Source organism: Vitis riparia, chromosome 5 (assembly GCF_004353265.1).
Source record: "Vitis riparia cultivar Riparia Gloire de Montpellier isolate 1030 chromosome 5, EGFV_Vit.rip_1.0, whole genome shotgun sequence".
NCBI lineage: Eukaryota > Viridiplantae > Streptophyta > Magnoliopsida > Vitales > Vitaceae > Vitis > Vitis riparia.
This window is the reverse complement of record NC_048435.1, coordinates 3857302-3880763: the sequence shown is the minus strand read 5'-3', so window position 1 is coordinate 3880763 and position 23462 is coordinate 3857302. Positions and strand designations below refer to the sequence as shown.

Below are 23462 nucleotides of genomic sequence, written 5' to 3'. Positions count from 1 at the left end.
AAAATTATTTAAATTAAAGAATTAAAGCTCGGGGATTCCAAATTTAGTTCCTTAATTTCACTTATAAATAGGGGTGACTTTTTTTCAATATGGGGACTTTTTGGAATTGTTAAAAACTACTTTACATAAAAGAACTTGTTTCACAAAGAAGAAAAAATTCACACGGCTTGATTGATTTTCAAAATGAAAAAAATATTTTTATCATCTACACGTTATTTTCGTCATTCAAGTAAAAAAGTTAGATGTAAATTCAAAATTGTTTTATAAAAGGAGACTCTTAATATTATTCCCATTCTATATAAAAATAATGATTTTAAAATGCAATATTCTTTTTTATACCCAAGTAAATAAGAAAATTTATTTACTTAGTTTGAATTTTTTTCCCCCTTTCCATTGGATTAGAAAGGAAACCCAACGGTCAAAAACGGTCATAATAAAAAATGTTTTCCTAAACATAATTAGAATAAAAAGGAAGAGATTTGAAATTAGAGGGAAAGGTGAGTGGCAAAGATGTCATTTCAGGCACAAATGAAAATAGATATCTTTTATTTGGTTGGTTTTTAATATCGAAAAAAATGGAGGAAAAAAGAAAAAATAATTCCCATGCCGTCTCTCGTGGCTGTCTCCAGCTCAAAGCCATTCTCTACTGGAAGAAGGCAGAAGAGAGCAGAGCCTCTCTCTCTGATTTTCCATATTTTCTCTCTCTAGAGATTCTCAAAAATTTCTTTCTCTCTCCTCTATCTATCGCTTTCTCTCTCTAAACTTTCCCATTTCCTCCCTACTTCTTTTTCCATCTGTTTTTTAAATGCATAGAAACCCCTTTCATTTCCATCCATCTTCTATATAGTAGAGATCATCGCCTTCTTGGATCCTCCAAACTATCGATTTTTCCGCTCAGTTTAGCGGAAATTATTAAGAAAATTTGCTCTTATTTTTCCATTTCTATCCACATTTTCTGTGTTCGCCCCAATTCTGCTCCCTGAAGTTTCCCTTTTCTTTTGCTTTTGTCTGCTGCGCCTTTTTAGTGCAAAACCCGGGTTTTCATTCTTCGTTTTAGTTCAAAATATTGGTTGCTTTATCCCCAAATTTCGTTGATTTAATCTTCTTTGAAGCTTCACTTTTGCTTTTCTCCCTTTGTTGCCCCACCACTTTGGATTCTGAACTAGGGTTATTGGTTTGTGGTCTTAGCTTGAGGACTGTAGATTGTTGTACCCAGGAGTACCATTTGTTTTGGCTTTACTGGTTCTTGTATGATCTTGCCATCTGTATTGGGTGTGAAGTCAACGTCGTGTTGTTTTTATACTGATCCGGCGGTTGTTAGATGATCTTGTTGGTTTCTGGGTTTGAAGGGTTGATGCTTTGTTGACAAGATGCAGCCCGATCAGCGACGAAAGGTAAAATTCATCTATTTCTAATGATTTAAGCCGATTATTTTCCTTTTGGAGGGTTTATTCAAGCTATCATTGTTGGGGAAAAAGATTTAACTTCTTGGTTATCAAGGTTCAAGAAATGCAAATTTGTATTTAATTGATTATATTTTATGTTAATTGCAAATTCTTTTGTGGGTTTAATCTGCCCTCTGGGTTGAATCATAGTGAAACTCATAATCATGTTTACATCTCAGCTTCAATGTGCCCTTGCATCTCGGGTCCCACTAGAATATTTTTGTGACTTAAAAATTTCATAAGTTAAAAGATCTTGGTTTTAGGCTTACTAGTTGCCTATTGGATTTGTGGTTCTTGTGCAATGGAAATTTTTGTGGGGAAGAGGAGCTCAAAAGTATTGTGGATAGCAACTCTGCGTTTGTTTACCAGTTTCATAGATAATTTGAACACCTTGAGTGCTCTGATCAGGCTTTAAAAGAGTCTTACCTTGAAGCCCTGGTTGATTAGTCTAGGGATTCCTTGGTGGTCCATAACCTTCCTGTTATGGAGTTTCTTGATCTCCTTTGGGAACAGTTAGGCCAATTTAAGGCCTTTTTTTTTCCCCTACCTTTTTTTGTAGTCCTCTGGAAATCTCTATATTCTTTCTGTATACCAGGGCTGCACCCCCTTTTTGTTAGATGCTAAATTTATCTATGGCTTTTCCCTTTAGTCATTTTCCTTTTTCTCCCTTTATTGCAGTACTGTTCTTGAAGTGAACCTATAGCCTTTGAATGACAATTCCCTTCATGGAACTCCAATTTCTCTGCAGTGAGTGACTAAGTTATATTTCCTTTTGTAACAGGTTTATTTTTTTATTTTTTTATGTGTGTGTGTGGGCTGTAGATGTCACCTACACTTGACCTAGGAAGAGTATTTACGACAGATTCACTCATGATCAAATCATAAGCATTCTTTTTATTTATATTATACCTAAATTCACCAAATTACCCTGAATTTACCCAGTGCTGGTTGTTGCAGGACGGTTAGCACCCCAAGGTTTGGGTCCCCATGGAGAGTCCTTAGGGCTTGGCCATGGAAGGTTCCTTGGTTATAAAAAAAAATCACCAAATTACTGCAGCAGAAGATGTAAACTAAAAATTACCTTATTTCGTATATTTACTACTAGGACAAAAGTCATTCTGAACAAAAAATGTATCCTAGATAAAGTGGCATGGCAAAATGTGATTCACATAGCAGAATCTGAGCATTTGAAATGATTTATTAGAGAAAGGTTCTTTCTCAATGATGTTGATTTCCATTGAAACGTTTCATCTTTCCTTCTATAAAATTTTGGATTCTCAAGGTTAATCTTTATGCATTTACTGATAGTAGTCGCACATAAATATGCCATATGTGGCCATCTTTTTGTTTGTTTTTTTATTTTTATTTTTCAATCTCTGATAGCTAAGAAGGATATAAATATAAAATAAATGAAATGCCATAGAGGATGAACCTTAGTACACGGGGCTTATACCCAGGATGCCAAATGTGGTTATGAATTGCACAGCTGTAGTGGTTCACTTTCCTCTCTGTTATCTTGCCGGCCATTTCAATTGACATCATTTCTGTGTGTTGTTCATAAAATGTCTTGCTTTAAACGGTCCTTCCTGGCAACACAGGCATCTGTGGAGGTAGATTTCTTCACTGAATACGGCGAGGGAAGCAGGTACAAGATAGAGGAAGTAATTGGTAAAGGAAGCTATGGTGTCGTTTGTTCTGCATATGATACTCATTGTGGGGAAAAGGTTGCAATTAAGAAGATCAATGATATCTTTGAACATGTCTCTGATGCCACACGAATCCTTCGAGAGATCAAGCTGCTTAGACTCCTGCGTCACCCTGACATTGTGGAAATCAAGCACATCTTGCTGCCTCCTTCCAGCAGGGAATTCAAAGACATATATGTGGTTTTTGAACTCATGGAGTCTGATTTACACCAGGTTATTAAAGCAAATGATGATTTGACTCCAGAACATTATCAATTTTTTCTTTATCAGCTTCTGCGAGGCTTGAAGTACATACACACAGGTTATATGATGCTACAATATTGTATTTTAACTTTTTGGCCTTGATTTAGCATACTTTATTACAATCTAATTAGCTTGTGCAGATGGCATGAGTAATAATGTTTATAACTTGAAGTGGGTGCCCGGATATTCAGTATTCCGGTCCTGATTTTGTCATATTTCTTTAATTCTTTTGTAGCAAATGTCTTTCATCGGGATCTGAAACCAAAGAACATCTTAGCAAATGCTGACTGCAAACTCAAGATCTGTGACTTTGGTCTTGCAAGAGTAGCCTTTAATGATACTCCGACTGCTATATTTTGGACAGTATGCTTCTTCCCCATTTGTGTGTGTTTCTTGTCAATCAATTGCAATGGTCTATTTTTCTTTGTGACTTAAAGTTGTGTATGGGTAAATAATGATGTTTCCCTATGAATATCTATAGAATTGACAGCTTTAATTTCATGTGATTACAGGATTATGTTGCAACAAGGTGGTACAGGGCACCTGAATTGTGTGGTTCATTTTTCTCCAAGGTAAAAGGATTGTCACCACTTTCTATTGATTGCACTAATAGCTTGAATTTTCCCTGTGTCACCATTATTCTTTTTCTATCTAAACTGCTGAACCTTTTTTATTTTTAAAATTTCCATTTATCTTATCATTTTTCCTCTTAAATTTGTGAAGAAAGTTCATGTCTTATATTATCTCCTCTTGCCACATAATTAGGATTGGTGCCATCTTCTATTTTACATCTAGAAAAGGAGTTTACCTGATTATGTGCATATTTGATATGCCATTAAGGTATTAATCTATTTCACTCAATTTGTCTTATGACACTTATTGATAAACTTGATATATAGGAGCAGTTCCTGGGCCTTGTTTGGGCTAGAAATTGAAGCCAAAGTACAACTACAATTTCAGAAATCAATATTGATGTTGTAAAGATTTCATTAAATATGAAATAACATCCTACATAAGCCAAAATAAAGGTTCCATATCAAGCTCTTTTTAAAGCCCTAAGCTCTTTCAACTAAATTAGTCAAATAGGTATAAAAGTTCTTATTGAGTTTAACAAAGAGCTTTTGGAAAAAAAAAAAACTTAAAAAGTGAAAGAAAGCTTTCTGTTACCAAGATAATGGTGAGAGGGGGTAGCTGTTGGTTTGTGGTGGATTCAAAATTTTTTGAAGTTTCAGTGAAGGAAGTTCGCGGGAAGTTAAGAGGAATCATTTTGGAGAGAAGCAGGGGTTTCTCATCTTGGATTTGGTTTGGGGATGGGAGCCTCAAGAGACTATTGGAAGGTATTGAAGAATGTTGTAGGGAGGAAAAGGAAGGGAGAGTTGTAAAAGTTTGGGAGGATGAGGGAAGAAAGTTCAAATTGGAGAGGCGCGTCAACGGGGCGGGGAGGTTCATCCTGTGCTCAGTACTCAATATAGAGGCAAAAAGATTTTGTTTAGTGTTCCCTGAAGGAAAGGGTTTGCTTGGAGGCTGCACCACTTTGGCTGAGAAACTTAGATCCCTTGGGGTATGTATTGTTGTTGAAACGAAGAATGCCCCTATGCCTATAGTTGGAAAGCTCGATAAGAGAGTTGAAGAAGACTATTGGAAGGTATTGAAGAATGTTGCAGGGAGGAAAAGGAAGGGAGAGTTGTAAAAGTTTGGGAGGATGAGGGAAGAAAGTTCAGATTGGAGAGGCGCGTCAACGGGGCGGGGAGGTTCATCCTGTGCTTAGTACTCAATATAGAGGCAAAAAGATTTTGTTTAGTGTTCCCTGAAGGAAAGGGTTTGCTTGGAGGCTGGGCCACTTTGGCTGAGAAACTTAGATCCCTTGGGGTATGTATTGTTGCTGAGATGAAGAATGCCCCTATGCCTATAGTTGGAAAGCTCAATAAGAGAGTTGGTAGTGTGGAAAAGTGTGAGGAGAAAGCTTTTGTGGAGGTGGCTAGAGCGCCGGTTGGAAGGATAGGTGATGCGTTATGGCTTCAGCTTGATGGTAAGGAGAAAAGGAGTAGGGAGGAACAGTTGGGTCATTGTTTGCTTGGTAGATATCTCCAAGTGAGGGAGAATCACCTTGATACGAAGCATGCTTTCTAGTTTGCCAATTTAAAAGTTGTACAACTATTCGTGCTTATGCAGTCCGATGATTTATTTACTCATTTTCTTGCTTGAAAGTTGTAGCACTGTCAAATTGCATGTTTAACTATTGCCCACTATGTCCTTGCTCAGAGTATGTATATGTTAACATGGGAAACCCAGCCTACATTTCTTTTGGTCCAAAAATCCGGTCTCTCTGACCTAAATTGAGTTTTTTTGTAGGAGGAAGAAAGTCTTTCCTTTGGTTACTTTAAAGGGCCAAATTTAGAATCTTTTCAAGATGAAGGCACACTCTTGTACATAATCTAAAATAAATAAATAAATGGATAAATCAAAATGAACAAAGCAAAACATTTCTTATCCTCTAGAATATTGTCTGTAATTGAAGCAACCTTAAAATCCTTGTAAAACCCATTTTGTTGTCCCCTTGGCAGCAGCAGCCTCCTCTAAGAACTCTTAAAGTTATTCTTTTTTTAGCCCATACTTTATAATTGTATGAAACAAATTCAATTACTAATTACCAAAGCATCTATCAGATTCTCAATTTATTGAAATCACTGTCAACAACTGTGGGTTTTTTGTCAATTTCTTAAGTTCAGGACTCACTACCTAATCCATGCCTTAGTGTTGAATCCCGTTGTTTACTACTTTTGATTCCAAAATGATACTTCTCATGGTTCAGTGTCCATCATATTGACAATAGTTAACCATACTCTAGGTATGATACCTGTGATCTGACTGTCATTTTCGTTTTTGCTCTTTCATTTTCCTCCAAGTATACACCAGCAATAGATATATGGAGCATCGGATGCATCTTTGCAGAGCTTTTAACTGGAAAACCTCTCTTTCCTGGAAAAAATGTTGTTCACCAATTGGATCTGATGACTGATCTCTTGGGAACCCCGTCTGCAGAAGCCATTGCTAGGGTCTGTTTCCTATGATAAACTGGTTTTACTATTCACTTTGGTTCCATTGCATGTCACTGTGTCTATGCGATAGTTCGCTTTGTTTGCTCAACTATTGGTCTTATGAGGTCAGGTACGCAATGAGAAGGCTCGGAGATATTTAAGCAGCATGCGGAAGAAAAAGCCCATTCCCTTGTCCCAGAAATTCCCAAATGCAGATCCCCTTGCACTCCGTTTGCTGGAAAGAATGCTAGCATTTGAACCCAAGGATCGACCTTCCGCTGAAGAGGTACTATCTGCTTGCTTAATATCTTGTTACAGTGAATGGTACTTATTCTGACTGAACCTACTTATCAAAAAAAAAAAAAAAAAAAACCTTATTCTGACCGAACCTATCATGCTGCATGTTTTCAGGCTCTTGCAGATCCATATTTTAAAGGTTTAGCCAAGGTTGAGAGAGAACCCTCTGCTCAACCAGTTACCAAGTTGGAATTTGAATTTGAGAGGAGAAGGATAACTAAAGAAGATGTACGAGATCTCATTTACCGAGAGATTCTTGAGTACCATCCAAAGATGTTGAAAGAGTACTTAGAGGGAACCGAACCAACAAGCTTCATGTATCCAAGGTATTGTTATTTGAAACTTTTAATTGTTAATTTTTAACCCAACTTCTGGGCCAATTACTGTATTGAACATCTTTTTAATGTTCATGACCACACCTGATGCTTTTGGTGAATATTATTGTCATCCCTAGTCAGCTAGTCATGCACTTCATGCGCTTGCATTGATGTTGTTGGGAAGCATTTTATATCTTAATTGTTTCATTGTTAAAAGAACTTCATTCACCATAGGAAGCTTTTGACTGTAGATGCTCAGATCTAGAATGGCTAATATGATTACTAACCATATTCAACCATGTGGACTTAACAATTGGAATTCTGATTGTTGTTCCAATGTATTTAAATGAGCATCTTTTAGAAAAAGCAGTGGTCCTGTCCTTAAGGTGTGGCTCTATGTTCATCCTGCCATAACTCTCTTCCTTCTCCAGTCTCTTGACCTGATGCATGAAGTGGTAAAATGCATCTAAATTACTGTTTCAGCATAGAATGCATGTTGTGTTAAGGGGGACAGTTTATAGGATCATTAAAAGGTCTACTATGCCTTTAGGTAGAGAAGGTTGGCTAGTTGAGGGAGCAACATTTAAACAAATTGTAGAGCTGAATAAGGATAATAAGGATGGCTGAGGAGAAGGTGGCACTAAGTTGTCCTTTTTATATTGATAGTTTTGGCACTAAGTTGTCTGTGATCATACAGTCTTATTTAACGAGGAAAAATGGATTGCTAATACTGTTGAATAATTTTCAATTTGAAGGTGCCCAAAAAACAAGGTCAAAGAAAACATGTGCCAAGCCAGTGAGAAAATAGCTATGATTGTTAAGGATTTATTGTAGGATATGTTTCTAGATAGAGCTGAATAGCAAAAGAACATTTCTTTTCAAAGCAAAAAAAAAAAAAAAAAAACTGCTAAGAGGTTTCATGTGGCTGATCCACACTAGATGGGATTAAGATTTTGTCGAGTTTTTGGCTCTTTTGGTTGAAATATGTGGTCTAAATCTCATCTTGTGATATTGTGCTGTTGGTAGTCTCTTTTTACAACCATCATAAGTCGATCAGAATCATAGTGTTTGTTGTTCTACTTAAAATATATTTAAATGAAAGAGGCTGATACCTAATATCAGTAACCCTGAATTCTATTGTTGTTCATACTTGAACCCAAACATACAGTTGTTTCTTACATGACTTGATCTCAGAAGCTATGAGTTGGTTTTGATTAGATACTTAGATGCTAAACAAGGAAAGGCTAATATCATGGTCAGTTTCTGAAAGCTTACACCATAAGCTGCTAAACTCAAGCATGCATTGCGTAGAATTATGGATGTGTAATGATATTGGATAAATGGATTGTACCCCTTGGCAGCAATCTTTTAAGGCACCTCTGAGGATTGAAAATTTGTAGATGGTATTAGATGCATCATAATTCGAGTACCCTAAAATTGTTTTCTTTATTATTATTATTATGTTCTGTAGTATTTGGAAGTTTGAACAATTTTCCTGTGATGAACTAATTTATGAATATTTTCCTCTCTTTTTAGTGCTGTTGACCAGTTCAAGAAGCAATTCGCTTACCTCGAGGAGCACTACGGAAATGGTGCAACTGTTGCTCCACCTGAGAGACAACATGCATCATTACCAAGGTATCCGTCTTAGTAATTATCTATTTGACATACTCTTATCCATTTTTTTTGGTATCACCTGCTGCCTGTCAAAGTTGGGTGTTAATCAGGCCACTAATGAAATTTTGTGATTACAGGCCATGTGTATTATATTCAGATAATTCATTACATAATTCAGCAGAGGTCGCAGATGATCTCTCCAAATGTTGCATTAAGGAAGTCGAGAAGCCACATATGGACAGGAGTTGTGGAATCCCCATGGCAAGGCTTCCTCTCCAAGTTCCTCAAAGTACCCAAGGTGGGACTTTCTTATCTGTTTGCCTCTGTTGTACAGCCTTCTGTCTAAATGGTTTTATGCATGCTAGTTTCTCAATTTGGGTTCTTTTTGTGTTCCATGGTGTACTGCTGAACTTCTTCAAAACAAATATTTGTAAGGCATTTTTTTTATTCCTGTTTTTCATGTGCTTAACATAAAGTACTGAGTGTAGATTGTAATGACCAACAGACCTCCACAATCACGATTCTGTTTGCCGATTTAAAACAAATTTACCATTCTAATTCACACACCCGTTTTTGGTATTTAAAAATGATAGGCTGAGGTCCTCCAAAATGCTTGAATAAATATATGCAGCTAGGGAATTAGGGTTTTGCATTCCAAGTCTCCGACTTTTAATAAAGCTTTTTTTATTTGTTTGTCTTTTAGTAACCCTTTTAGTGATGAAGTCTTGGCATGTAGAAGCTTTAAGCATTAAGCTACCAGTTAATGTCTATTTTGTAGTAGATCTTTAAAACCATTGATGTTGGCAGTTAAATCAGTTCTGGTTGCAAGATAAGATAGGTTTATTTTAAATTATTGCTCTCATGCTCTTGTTCCTTCTCTTGATCTTTGCCATCCTATCCTTTGTCCTCTTGGTTCATAGTTCACACCAGATCTTAATAATTGGCTTCTCTAATTATAAACTGCTCCTAGTGCAGGAGGTGCTGCAAGGCCTGGAAAGGTTGTTGGTTCAGTGTTGCGTTACAACAACTGTGGAGCAGCTGCAGCAGCAGAGGTTCTTGAACAGCGGAGAATGGTTAGGAATCCACCTGTCGCAAGTCAATATAATGCGTCTAGCTGTTCATATCCAAGAAGAAACTCGAGCTGTAAAAATGAGAGAGGAGACGATGAAGGGGTAGAAGGATCTAATGGTTTGCAGCCAAAGCCTCAATACATGGCAAGGAAAGTGGCTGCTGCTCAAGGTGGATCTGGAAGTCACTGGTACTAATTCCATGGTGGTGTTATGTTCTTATGGCAGACTCAACTAGATATTTTGCATATTCAACACACAATGAAGGATCCTCAATCACACCTCCCTACTGGTTGGCTGCCAGCCATGACTCACCAAAAGCAAATGGTATATTTTATCTATATGCTAATTTACCAGCACTGACGCTTGAAGATACTGAAGTTTGTTGAGGAGGGAGTTTTAACTACCACCTGTAATCTATATCACTGATATGAAGTGTAGAAAGGGTTGGTGTGAATACCTATCCATCAACCCTGTTACTCTCTGATTCGAATCAAGGATAGAGATTCGAATAAAGGAACTCTTGGATGAGGAAAAGGATAAGTTAATCTGTTGGCTTATCAAGTTCTTCCTGTTTCCTTTTCATTCTCCGCAAAATGGAAGTAATCAATGACTTTTTATCTCTCTCCTTCTGACCATAGCAACTGCAATATAGATTGTTGTACCCTTTCAGCTATATTATTTTGTACTTGAAATAAGGACCAGTGTTTATGCTTCTCGCTTGGAAATGTATCTTTTGAGTTAGGGAGATATGGCAATGACTTTGTTGAATGACTTTGTTGAAAAGCTAGGATCTGCTGTTAATCAAGAAATATTTTAGTTGCATGTATCTACTATGACTTCGGCAGATGAAATTTATGTGATGATTCTTGGCAAAAATGCTAGACATCACCATAATAGTGCGATTCTTTGCAGGCTGGTGAAGCTGCATGTATGTTTCTCTTTAATTGCATTATCTGAAAGCTAAGAAACATATCTGCCATGAAAAGTAATAATTTGTGTGCATGTTCTTTGCTGTCTGGGGAACCTTTTCTATAATGAGTTGGTGTTCATAACTTGTGCTTATCTTACTGATGGAAGTCTTTCACAACATTCCACTTCTGAGGTTAAATTTTCCTATGGCAACCCATTTCGAATTCTGTCTAGCTATATAATTGTGTGGTGGCAGCCTTTCTGGCTTTATTAGAGCATTGATTTTTTTGGTCTTCTAACTTTATGCCTATCACAGGCATATTCTATGACTAATGTCAAACGTGTCCAAGATGTTCAATTTCAGAGCTTTACAAATATTGCATTATCTAAAGAAAATTAACAGTCCTTGATAATCATGTGCATATAATTCCTCGCTTGAGGCACCTACAGTTTCAAAGTAAAGACCCCAAATTGATGGAGTTATCGGTTTACCATGCAGCCAAAGCAATAAAGTTTTCCTCTCAAGAGGAGTTGCAAAGCAGTGTTTTGCCATATCACTAGTCTCACCAGCAAAAACTTCCTGATGTGCTAAGTGATGTATTGGCCAATATTTTTTTGAAAAATTTAGAAACAAAGACTTCCTGCTGTCCCAAGTAGTGAAATATTAACAAGGTTTTTAGAAAAACTTAGAAACAAGAGCATAATAGAGATTTTCAATAAACGCCAACGAAACCGTTGGAAACAGAAGAATGCCTGCCTGATCAGTATACATCCATTTTTGTCCCACTAGCCACGAGTATTTGATTGTACAGGAAACTCAGAAGAGAGAACATAAATATGACACCCAAGTGTTCAAAAAGTTGGATCAACCTACTCAACATGCATACACTAACCCTCAATTTCTTACATAAATTGTTAGTACAATCCAAAAAAAGGGTGTATAAATTCTAACAAGATCCTTTCTTTTTATTCTTTTGACATGAGAACTCAAAATATTCTTTGCTTCACTCGCCTTCCATTCACATCACTGCCATCTAATAAGATGTTCTCATTTCCATGTCCACAAACAATCACAGAATGCTCCCCGATTCTAGCCACATATTCAAGTAGTTCAGTGAGAACAGAAGGGCAGCTTTGCTTCAAGTAGTCAAACCCATCTGTTTGCATCACGGCTGAAAATAATAATTCACAACCTTTAGTCATTCGCTTATTCATGGAAAAAGGGTTAGTCAATTAGATGATTAATCACCAACAAAATGTAGATCAACTTCAACATCGCTTGGTATTTTGAATTATTAAATTTAGCATTAGAAACAGTTTTATTTAAAATTCTTAAATACAATTTAAAATTGTTCTCGCTTGACCAACCCAATCTAATCTTGACCCACAGCTAGCTCTAATGCTAATTCAAATGAAATTGACAATGTTTCACTCATGTTGATATCAGATGAACAACATGAGAGCAGATTGTAATGACCATTTTTCTGACCCTCCATGCCCCAAGTATGCTGTAGTTCAGAAGGCAGGAATCTGGATATCATCCTCTCTACTGATTAGTCTAACTGGTGATACATCCTAGGACTGGGTGCTCAGAAGGGTTCAGAAAATTCTCAAGTGAGTCTTACAAAGGGTTTGCCTCTAAGAAACTAGACTGTAAAGGATTCCTTGTAGCAAGAACTGAGAAGTTTAAGGCTGGGAAAATTTATGGATTGGGTCAGTTTATTGGCAAATATTTCAGCATGGGGCTTACCTTTTTAGACGAGAGGTAGTTGGATACAGCTAGAGGATAGATGGGAGCTTTCTCCATCCTAGTCTGATTAGAACTCTGAAAGATGGTTTTCTTTAAGTATTCATGAGGTGTCCTGTTCTAGGAGGTGAGGCAATATTTTCTATGGGAAGCTATTAGGGACTTATGGAGTGATCCACGGTGCTTAGAAGGAGACTTTTAGTTCCATGTCCCTCATGAGAGTTTATCTTGCTCTGGTGTCTCTTTTCTAAGGAGAAGGTTCTCAGAGTTCATTAATAAGTTTGAGCAGATCACTTGAGTAGGGAGGCTATACCTGGTCTAACCAATCAGGAGGCCATGTCAATGATTGATCACTTTCAGTTGATTGGGAAGAGAATGAATTAAGTACAAAGAGTCTTGCTAAAACCAGGTTCATATCACTCCCCTATTCTATTAGACAATGGAAACCTAGTGAGAATTTGAAGAAGTAGTTTAATTTTTCAAGGTCTGCTGACACGGTTTGGCTCCCCTCAGGAACTTGGAGAGAGTGGAATAATGTGGGTTGGCAGGATTGAAGCAAATCAATTGGAGGTAAAAGAGGCAATAGAAACACAAATTTTCATTGAGTGGGAATTGCTTATAGGAGAGGATTATTTTGGTAAGTTGAAGGTACAAAAAAAGTGGCTAACTTCAGATGATGAGGTCAACAACAAGATTAGTCAGTATTTTCAGGGACATTACTTTGATCCGGGGGGGAGGCCATGATTGGATGGGTTGGTTTATGACTCAGTCTTGTTTAACGATGGTAAATGATAAGAAAACAAATTTGAGAAAGCTAAGAAGGCATTGGGTCAAAGATGGATTTGCCATGTCATCTTAGCAACAAAATAGGGATAAAATCATGCTGAAGAAATTGTTTCTTGCTTTTCATGACCCTAGATGCCAATTTTTACTGTGCTTGTGCCATAGCTTATTAAAGAGGCACCTAAGCTCACGACATAGGGAATCCCCAGCTGCCGCCAATGGCTGAGCCAGAAAATTCTATTGGAGGTGCAACCTTCAAGAGAAGACTAAGAATAATTCTATTCTATAGATTTGCAATCTCCTCAATGAATTTTCATATTTTGATGATTATCAATCAACAAACAAGCACTGTCTAGACATAACAATGAAATGTATAAAGTAAAAGAAGTAAACATTTGCAATTTGCAAATATTATCACATATAATAGTCAAAATACCAACTCAAAGTTTTTACTTTTATGAAAAAACACTTGTTTAAAAAATTTAAAAGACAAAAATTTCTGTGAGGAAAAACTATTCGATTAGAAAAATTACAAACAAATAAATAAATGTGGTAAGAAATTCCTCCAGTAATTCCAATAGTTTTTTTTTTTTTAACAAGTCAAAGGGTAAATATTATAAACGAAAAGGATGCTTTACATCAAGGTATATAGGACATATACAGATGGTACCCAAAAGCACAACCCTGGAGAGAGAGGACACCAAAAAACTACTCCAATAAACTTTTCTTCAAAAGCTCCAATAATTTTTTTTTTTAAATTAGTAATTCCACTAGAAAACTTTTATAAAATTTTTTTTACAATACAGACAAAAAAAAAAAAAAAAATTGTAAATAGAATGTCAAAGAACATTCACATATTTTTGGAATCCTTAAAAAGCAGATTAGGATAATGATTCTTTTCAGAGTTATCAACAGTGTAGTAGGACCAGAAGGGTCTTGTTTAAAAGATTTTTTTCCCAGACAATTGACGATAAAAATATTTTTTCTTCAAATAATTGAAGAGTAATTATTTATTGTGCCTAGTGATAAGATTTATCAACCTAGGATGATAAGATCTACCACTCAGTAATATTTTCAAGGGTAAAGCATCACCTTAACTTATCTTGGATTGAGAAGCAGGCCTTGTTGAAAAAAAAAAGGATATATATTTGGCAGTATATGAGCAAAAAAAACTGAGAGAAGATTGGTGGGGTGGAAGAAAAAAATCTGTAGGAGAGGAAGTGAACCACATCAAAAGTGCATTGTTAAGCTTGCCCATGTGTATTTGAATCTCTATTAGGAAACAATTAAACATCCAAGGAGATTTTTTGTGGGATTGATTAAACAAATATCACAGGATACAGTTGGTGAGCTGGGATACTATGTTCTCCAAAATGTAGCAGCCAACGGTGGATCAGCCAACTGGAAACACACAATAAAAGGGCTGTTAAGAATATGGTTGTAGTGGTCAATGATGGAAGGGGATAGTTTCTGGAGGATGGTGGTTATAATGAGAGGGAGATGTTCTCCAAAATGTAGGGGTCAATGATGGAAGGGGATGGTTTCCGGTGGATGGTGGTTATAATGAGAGGGAGATGGCAGACTAGGGATATGAGGAATCTGCCTAACTTCTTCTACCACAATGCCCAAGTGGCCTGATAACTTTGGACCCTGATATTTGGAGTTTGTTGGTTTTCCCTTTGCTCAATGAAGAGGTCTTGATCTACAAGGAAAAACAGAATCGCCAGTTCTTCTTTTGGAGTTTTAAGATTGTACCATTGTTCTCAGCGATACAGTTGGCTGCTGAAGATTAGGCTTCCTTTTTGTTTGATTTGTTTTTTTCCTCCACACTTTGTCTGGTGGTTTTAATGTCCTTTGCTCACACCAACACCCATCCATGTTAGTTTCCTAAAGGATCAAACTAGTTATTTTTTATTTTTTTTTTGATAGATAAAAAATTAAATATATAAAGATCAAACTAGTTATTGTTGTGATACAACTCTGACCCATTATAGAAATCATAAGTATTTTGGAAAAATTAATAAGTCCAAAAAGAGGTGGGAACTGTGGGGCTGAAGAACTCTTACCTTTCAGATTCTCAGGCAATGCAACAAATTTAAGACAAACAGCTTTCAGTTGGAAACAGTGGTGTTGCTCAGCCAAGGCTAAAGTTGTTGCCACAGTATTTATCGCAACATCCTCACAGAGTTTATCCTCGCAGAGCAATCTAAGCCTATCAAGTCCATATCGATCTGCAGCTGCAAGAAGATGTTGAGCCATCATTGTAGATGCCCACTTTGAGTTCATACCAACAAGCTCTTGCATGTCTGGCAATGCATCCCAGTATGTGAAATGAAGCAATGCCTGCAAGTACCAACCAAAGAGAAGAGAGAACGAGTTAACAAATCATGTGCACATACCTAATTGTTTTGCAATGAACAAAGAATTGACAGGTCCTTCAAACCCAGCAGATTTTAAGCCTAATAGATTCAAATCAATGGAGATAGCATTATTAATGCTATCTTTAGAAGGAGATATGCTTGTGCAAATAAACAGTGGAACACAAGAAGATGACAGAGCCAAATTGAAGCAGAGTCAGCATGCCTTCACTTTGGCCTGCTGATAAAATCAGTTTTCCCTTCATTCCAACTTTCCATTTTCACTGGAAAATGGAAACTAGGAACCTCAAGATCAATGAAGTTTCACAAACAAGTTGTTTGGATCCATTAAATCCCCAACCATGAGCACTTAGAAGAATACATAAAATGGAAATAAATATTAATTCATCCAACAAGATCTAGAATGAGTAAAAACATTTGTTTAGAATAGTCAAATTTTTCATCACAGGAAATAAAAAACAGTTAGGTTAAGCCATGCTACAAGAACACTTAAAAAAATATCTCCAAAGTAATTACTGAATGGACCATGAAATTCAGTTGCAGGCAGTATGTAAGTCAAAACTATTTTTATAATAATAATAATAAATAACAAAATGATAATAATTACCACTAACTTCATCAAGTTAAGGGAGTTAGATGCATTTACAGTAGCTGCAGTGAGGAAGGGGATAGGAAACCTCAGCTGGAGTAAGATTTGTATTCAAGAACAGCACCTTAGGAGAAGAGTAATCCTGTATGGCACCATAATTACTCACCCAACAAAGGTAACCAAACAACAAAGCTATCTCTTCCTACAAACCTATATAACATGATGAACAACAACCTGATAACTAATATACATAGTTCTTTGCTTTAAGCTGAAAGCAGAGGATATTGAACAATAGAACTCAGCACCTTCTTTTTCTCTTCCAAATAAGAAAAATAAACATTCACTTCCTAATTATCCAACTTTCATGTTAAAGAGTGAACTGGGAAAAGGAAACTGGCAATAATCACAATCACATTACAAAAGAGCTGAAAATATTAATTTATGAGGTTTCAATTTCCAGGAGCTAGAAAAGATGTCAATCTCATGGTACCAAATCTAAAGCCATGAAACAAAATAACCACATGGCAAAATAGTGGGTGAAACTAATATTCCTGTAAGAACTGACAGAAAAAGTTAGTACTTCGAATTGTAACACTTGGGATGACACCTAAGTTTTCTGTTTTCAGTTTGTTTTATTCATTTACCTTTTGAAGGAAGGGCAAACTAAACAAGCCAAAAACTTGCTTGAATAGCAATCTAAAGCCTGCTAACCAACATATAATTAATTTGACAAAGCAAATGCAAATGAACAAGCACAAGCAGCTCCATAGATAAGTTGCAAGGGGATAAGAACCAATTTACGATGAGAATCCATTGGGATGATGTCATAATGTTGTTAAGCCTAAAATTGAAATTTTCTGTAACCATCCAAGTTTGCAATAAGATGCTGCAAATATATTATCAAATTCATAAAAAGAGAGGCCTTTTTTTCCCCTTTAGGTAGATAGAAGGGAATTTACAGAAAAGCCCATTAAAATATTTCTAGGGCTTTGAGTTTATGTAGGAAATAGATATAGGAGGCAGCCCCCATTTGTGTGGCATTGAGCATATGAAGAGAACAGAATAGAAGAAATTTTGAAGGAACCAAGCTCTGGTTAAAACTAAAACAGAATGAAGGGGGCAAACTCTTGTACACAGGATAATAGAAGGCATCACCCAAAAGAAAGGGACAGCGGAAAACAAGGTTAGGACATCACTAAACTCTTAATGAATTAAAAACAAAAAGGACTAATTCCCCTCCCTAGACAAACCCTAAACCACATAAATAAAAACCTTAGGCACAGATCTTTAAGCCTAACCACCAAAAATTCAAGTGTATTGGGAGATACTCCTATTGTTTCTTCTGAACATACCAAAACAGATCACAAAAGGACTCGAACCAGTAATACCACTTGAATCAGGCCTGAAGGGAAACTAATACTAATCAATTATATTATTGTCCTTCCAAAATTGGTTCATGATTATCAAAAACAAAAAAAAAATGGGATCATGATTAAAGATAATCCTATTTGCAGAGCAAATATGATACAATTCCTACATACTGATGTAATTGCGAGTATTATGTATATAAACATATATATGTGTGTGTGAGTGTGTGTATGAGAGAGAGAGAGTATGTACACCATAAATAACAAGAGCATAATGTGCATGATAAGCGTTGATTCTTTTATTTCTTTGATGCCTAACAATAGTGGGAAAAAAATAAAAGAAAAGAAAAAATGAAAGGCAATTAAAAAAAAAGGTTTAAACTTAAAAAAATTTCTCACAATCTCCCCCAAGTTTATTTCTTTTCTTTTCTCTCTTATATAAAAAATAAAGAATTTGAAAATTCAGAACTTTATAAAGAATTTTCATTATATTTAATTTTCCTTCATATTTCCCATAGTAAACCAAATAAGAGATATTAGTTTTTCATATGAGAACATAAGAGATTTTAAATTCCTTCATACCTTTTTTCCTTTCTCTCATTATTATCTCTGCTCCAAATAAAACCTAAAAACTTGTTTTCTTGAGCTAACTCCATGGTTATAAATTTTTTGATAGGAACTCCATGGTTATAAATGACTTATATATATATAATAAACTAATCTTTGTCTATCGTTTCATAAGTAGGAATATTGAATTTGGCATAGTAACAAAGATATCATGCATGACACATGTTTTGGCAGCTGGTATGTGTGTGGGTGTGTGTGAGAGAGAGCAAGTGAGTGAGAGAGATAGAGAGAGTGAAACCTTAAAAACAGGGGCCTCCATATCTTCAATTTTGATAAGCTGAGTGTTGCAATCCTTCATTGGACCAAAAAGTTGTGCCCTAAAGACAGGTGAACGTGCTGCAAGAACCAACTTATGGGCAGAAAAAATTTCTCCATCAACTTCAAAATTTACATCAGTTCCCTTTCCACTTTCTAAGAGTTGGCCAAAATGCTGACCAATGTTAGAAGGCATTACTGCAATTGTGTAAATCTTTGGTCCCTCTGTATATGACTTAACGACACCAACACTACATCGAATCAAAAGGCAATCATTTTTGAGGTAGTCTGATGTCTCCAGAGCAGTTCTTTTAAAAAAGCGCTTATAACCCCTGCAAATTTCAACAGTTAGCCATAATGTAAAATTCAACATCCACAATAAATCAGGCCAACATGGAGAAATTACTGGAAACCTAACCAAACAATGAGATTAATCATGGAGGAGAGACCAAGAGGGAGGGGGGGTGGGGGGTGTTGTGGGGGGAGAGAGAATAATTTCCTATGAAAAAGATAATGGGTCTGCAAAGTATGCATTGGACTTACTGAATAACCTGTGTTCAATTCCATTTACTTTTGATACATTGGGATTTCAATCCCAAACCTGCTTTTAAGTGAGCAATGATTCTAGAACCAATTTTTAGCTATGATATGAAGTTTGAGGGGTCTGTTCTGGAAGACTGATCTCTAGACTAGTTCAGTATTGCAGCAAACAAAAACACTTGGATGTCTGGTTTCTGGCAAAAAGGTGGGTTGCAGGGGTCATTAATTCCAAGATTCCTGAGGAGATTTCATGTTTGCAAGTTGGAGCTGCTGGATTTTTGGAGCTTATTTTCTGTTGTGATCTGACATACCTAAGTTGAATTGTAATGCGGTTCGAGACAGTATTTGGGCTAAAGATTAATTTAGGAAAAAGCAAGCAGATCCCAAGAAGAAGAGCAGAGCAAACGAAGTAGAGGGATAACAAATGTGGGGCTAGTATCGGGGTTGGGTGTGGGGTGGCCATGCTTCCCACCACATATTTGAGACTCCCTTTAGGTGCCTTTTTTAAATTAACGTTATTGTGAAATGAGGTGAAAGAGAGGTTTCAAAGAAGACTTGTGATGTGGAAAAGACTCTCCCTCTAAAAGAGGAAGACTCACTCTAGTTAAAAGTACTTTGTCAAGTCCACCAATTTATTGCATAGTATACATCATGTAACATTGTGTTTCTCTTCCTTTTTTTGGCACTTTTTGGTGGCCGTTGTATACATTGTGTGTACTTTGATGCGCCCCTTTTTGGCGCTTTTCAATATTATTTCCATTTACTGATCAAAAAAAGAAAAAAGAAAAGGACAGAGTGAGCATAGTTGTGTACTGGAAGGCCAATAAAGGGCATAGCGTTTTCAATTCAAAGTATCCTGAGAATGGTTGAAGAAAATTCCTTAAGCAAAGAGCATCTAGTCTCAACTTTCAGATAAAGAGTATAATGAGCGTGTTGTGTCCTGGAAGGCCAAATAGGTCAAGGAAAAGGGCATGTTCCATTAGCTACTTCTATGAATTATAACACCTTTGCTGAACAATTAAAATCCCATAAGAACAAATCATGACCCCAATTCCAGCAAAAGTTTCAAATTATTGGGCTGCAATTCCTCCAAATCCCCAGATGTTTTGAGTATAGAATTTTAAAGACCATAAACCCATTATTTTAAAAATCAGATATTTTGATTACTGCAAAATTTTGAGAACCAAAGACTTGAACAACTCATATTTCAAGTAAGTGAAGTAACATCTCCAGAAAGAACAGTAAAGCTGCACAAAACAATGTAAAGGTAAGCTTCTAAGTTCAAAGTCCAAACCAGTACCTAATCTAACTGGCAGATTGATCTATCCCAATTGAGCTATGAAACCACTGCCAAAGCCTCAAAATCAATCAAGGATGAGGAAAGGAGTTGGGAAATGCAAATGACGGAATTTTGGCTTCAGAGTAAAGAAGATGCGATGTTTGAAAAACAAGTGAAAAAAATGTGGAGAAAGAGACTGAAAGTAAAAGGTTTTATGTCAAATGAAGTGGCCCACTTGCTAGGTATATCCTGTACGGATGATGGGACAGTATATAAGTCTCTGAACTACAATGGAGATAAAATAGTGAATGCATTACATTCACTAGAAATACAGAGAATTCAAAACAAGGGAGGAGAGATGGACTTGAACAATGAAATATAGGAAACTAGGAATATTTCAAATTGCCAGACCATTGCTTAGATAAGAAATTGCCAATTAGGAGATTAATACCACCAACTATAGAGATGGTTATTTTATAAAAAGGACCAAGCAGGTATCAAGTTAACAAATTGAAAACACATTTAATATAACGGGTGACTGGTTTAAATCTTTTTCTTATCTGTCTTTACAAGGTAAATTCATTAAAAGTGAAACAGGCCAAGGTCCATGTACTTTTAGTTTTAAACACATCTGTAAATGGTCTCCAAGTTTAAGATTTAGACCATGTTATAATCGGAGATTTGAATTGGATGGTTCCAGTTCAAGCAGAATCCAACCATTTTCATCTTTGATTTCAAGTGTCAAATATCCTTGTCCTTAAACTACAAAATGGTACTTAACAAAATTCTAAATAAACCTTGAACAGTAAGCAACTCCTCAATTACAACAAAATTCTAAATAAACCTTGAAGAGTAAGCAACTTTTCAATTACGTGTCCAATCTCATCACATGCATACATGTACTTGCAGGTATGCATACAACAGCATGAACATCTCCTATATCACTAAAAAAAAATCCGCTTTTAGCCATCAAAATGCAAAAACTTGCTTTCTTGGACAATAAGCAACTTTCCATTACATGTACATAACACAGAAGTTGCCCCGTCTATAAATGAGTATCCCAAGCATCACAGAGAATTCAAGGCGTGTTTTTCAAAATTAAAATAATGTTTTTCTACACGAGTTTTTCACGAAGATCTAAACTAATCCTTTACATACGCATGTAAAATTCATATTCACTTCTTAGACAACAATTGTGCAACATCCATCAAGATTTTAAGGCATGATTGTTTTCATCTTCATAGTATTAACAGAAATTTGGGAATTCATCGTTATACAACACCAAAAAAAATTGAATAATAGTTTCAAAATTCATCCACCAATCGCCCCAAATTGAAATTCAATAAAGAAATTCTCAATCACTGGTTTTAAAAAATGATTAGCAAAAAACGGAAAAAGAAAAAACCAAATTAAGAAGGCAAAACTTACCACATACTTCCTCGGTATTTAAGGGTGTACGGGCCACTCTCAAGAAAGCGACCAAAATGGCTATGCACCTTATGTCGATCCTTCCCGCTCTGATCCAAAAGCGACAATTCAAACAGCGCCCTTACGTCCGTGCCCTCGCTGGCCAACGCGATGAACAGAGACACGTACTGCGCATTATCCTCCACGCTCTTGCCGTCCGGGTAAAAATAAATAGCCCAGGCGTATCCGCCCACCATGAACGTGTCGGAAGCGATGTATCTCCCAATCCCCATCCCTTTCGCTAGCGAATAGCCATCGATTTTGAATTCGTGCGAGCCATTAACGGTTTCCGATCGGGAGGTGGAGGTGGTAGTGACCGGAGGCGGTGACGATGTCGAGGGTTTCGAGGTCTCTCTGCAAGCCCTAACCGTGCCCATCAACAAGATAGAGATAATTCAAATCAACAACAAAAATAACTGAATTGAAACGTTGAATTAAGGTTCCAAAATTGAGCTGATATAATTCAATTGGGGTTTCTAAAATTCGAGGGTTTTTCGGATTTTGATTTGTTGAATTAGGGTTTCGAAAATTTGAGGCTTTTGAATCGTATATAAATAGATGGGCCTGGGACCGGAGACATGGAAGAAAACTTGCATTAAAAAATTTCAAGTACGATTGAAATACCATAAATGCCCCTAATAAATCATTTTCTACCACCGCTCACCATGGACTTTTTTTTTTTTTTTTTGCAATTATTATATATGTTATATTATACATATATTTAGTTTATAAAATTAAAAAAAATAAAATATATATTATTTTTTAATATTCAAAATAAAAATTATATTGCATTTAAACATTTTTTATTAAAAAATATGAAATTTATCTTATATTTAATAATATTTATGATTAAAATATTTGAAATTTATAAATAAAATTTTTTATATATGTTATTCAATATATAAAACTAAATTTTATATATTAAATGATACATATATTAATATTATTTTATACTATATTTTATAAATATCTTTTAGTTTTTATTTTTTAACCACAAAATTAATTTGATAATCAAAAATTTTATTTGCAAAATAAGAAATGTAAAAAAATATTTAAACTAATAAAAAAATCCATATTATGTTATTCAACATATAAAAATAATTTTTATATATTAACATTATTTTACAATACATTTTATATATATATTTTTTTAGTTTTTCTTTTTTAAATTTTGATAAAAAAATAAATAAATTATTATACATAGGATATAAATAAAAAAAATTATGAATAACATACTGCATTGTTATCTTATCCCATATTCAATTGAATATATAATATAATAAATTATGAGATAATTTAATTTATTATATTACTAATTAAATATAAGATAAGATATGTTATCCCTTGAGTTATCTCCAACCATTTAAATGTAACTTTACGAGCTAAAAGCCTCACTTTTAGAACCAATTCCTTATAGCATATTACTGATTTCTTTATTATAATACTATGTGGACCCGCATTGAAAGAGTCACAATGTACCATCAATGGGGACTCAAAAATAGTTTAAAGAAACCCTAACATCACATACCAGGATGAATTTGAGTGGACGTGGACGTCATAAGCCTATATGACAAAATGGAGGATCTATAATTATGTTCGATTCCAATAAATAAAATAAAAAATACTCAATCAATTTCACATGAAAAGTGTGAAAAAAAATCAAATTTGATTCAAATTAATCTAAAACTTAGATAATGTTTGATTTTTTATTTTATGAACTTAAAATTAAATAGTATTTAATAGTATTAAGTATTAGGATGTTTGTTTTTGTAATATTTTATTTATATT

At 35.4% G+C, this 23462-nt stretch overlaps 2 protein-coding genes across 2 annotated transcripts; one reads left to right on the top strand and one right to left on the bottom strand.

The window, feature by feature from the left end:
- Positions 1–634: 634 nt before the first annotated feature.
- On the top strand, positions 635–10559 carry LOC117914589 (mitogen-activated protein kinase 15). The gene is made up of 10 exons (XM_034829975.1): positions 635–1394; positions 3044–3452; positions 3630–3757; positions 3907–3966; positions 6301–6450; positions 6563–6718; positions 6844–7055; positions 8583–8684; positions 8801–8961; positions 9639–10559. The coding sequence occupies exons 1-10, from the start codon at positions 1371–1373 to the stop codon at positions 9926–9928; spliced, it is 1692 nt and encodes a 563-aa protein (XP_034685866.1). The 5' UTR covers positions 635–1370; the 3' UTR covers positions 9929–10559.
- A 769-nt stretch (positions 10560–11328) lies between these two features.
- On the bottom strand, positions 11329–22218 carry LOC117914590 (BTB/POZ and MATH domain-containing protein 1). Its single transcript, XM_034829976.1, has 4 exons — positions 21636–22218; positions 18372–18720; positions 15239–15515; positions 11329–11814 (listed from the first exon to the last, which is right to left on the bottom strand). Exons 1-4 carry the CDS (start codon positions 22049–22051, stop codon positions 11630–11632), a joined length of 1227 nt encoding a protein of 408 aa, XP_034685867.1. The 5' UTR covers positions 22052–22218; the 3' UTR covers positions 11329–11629.
- Positions 22219–23462: the final 1244 nt, after the last annotated feature.

Bases quoted from the DNA above. Each gene is read 5' to 3' on its own strand.
- LOC117914589 (XM_034829975.1), top strand. From the start codon at position 1,371: ATGCAGCCCGATCAGCGACGAAAG. The intron at 1,395-3,043 runs GTAAAATTCATC...CTGGCAACACAG, and splicing joins AGCCCGATCAGCGACGAAAG to GCATCTGTGGAGGTAGATTT. The intron at 6,451-6,562 runs GTCTGTTTCCTA...TTATGAGGTCAG, and splicing joins CTGCAGAAGCCATTGCTAGG to GTACGCAATGAGAAGGCTCG.
- LOC117914590 (XM_034829976.1), bottom strand. From the start codon at position 22,051: ATGGGCACGGTTAGGGCTTGCAGAGAGACCTCGAAACCCTCGACATCG. The intron at 18,721-21,635 runs GTAAGTTTTGCC...TGAAATTTGCAG, and splicing joins AAATACCGAGGAAGTATGTG to GGGTTATAAGCGCTTTTTTA. The intron at 11,815-15,238 runs GTAAGAGTTCTT...TATTATTTTCAG, and splicing joins ATTGCCTGAGAATCTGAAAG to CCGTGATGCAAACAGATGGG.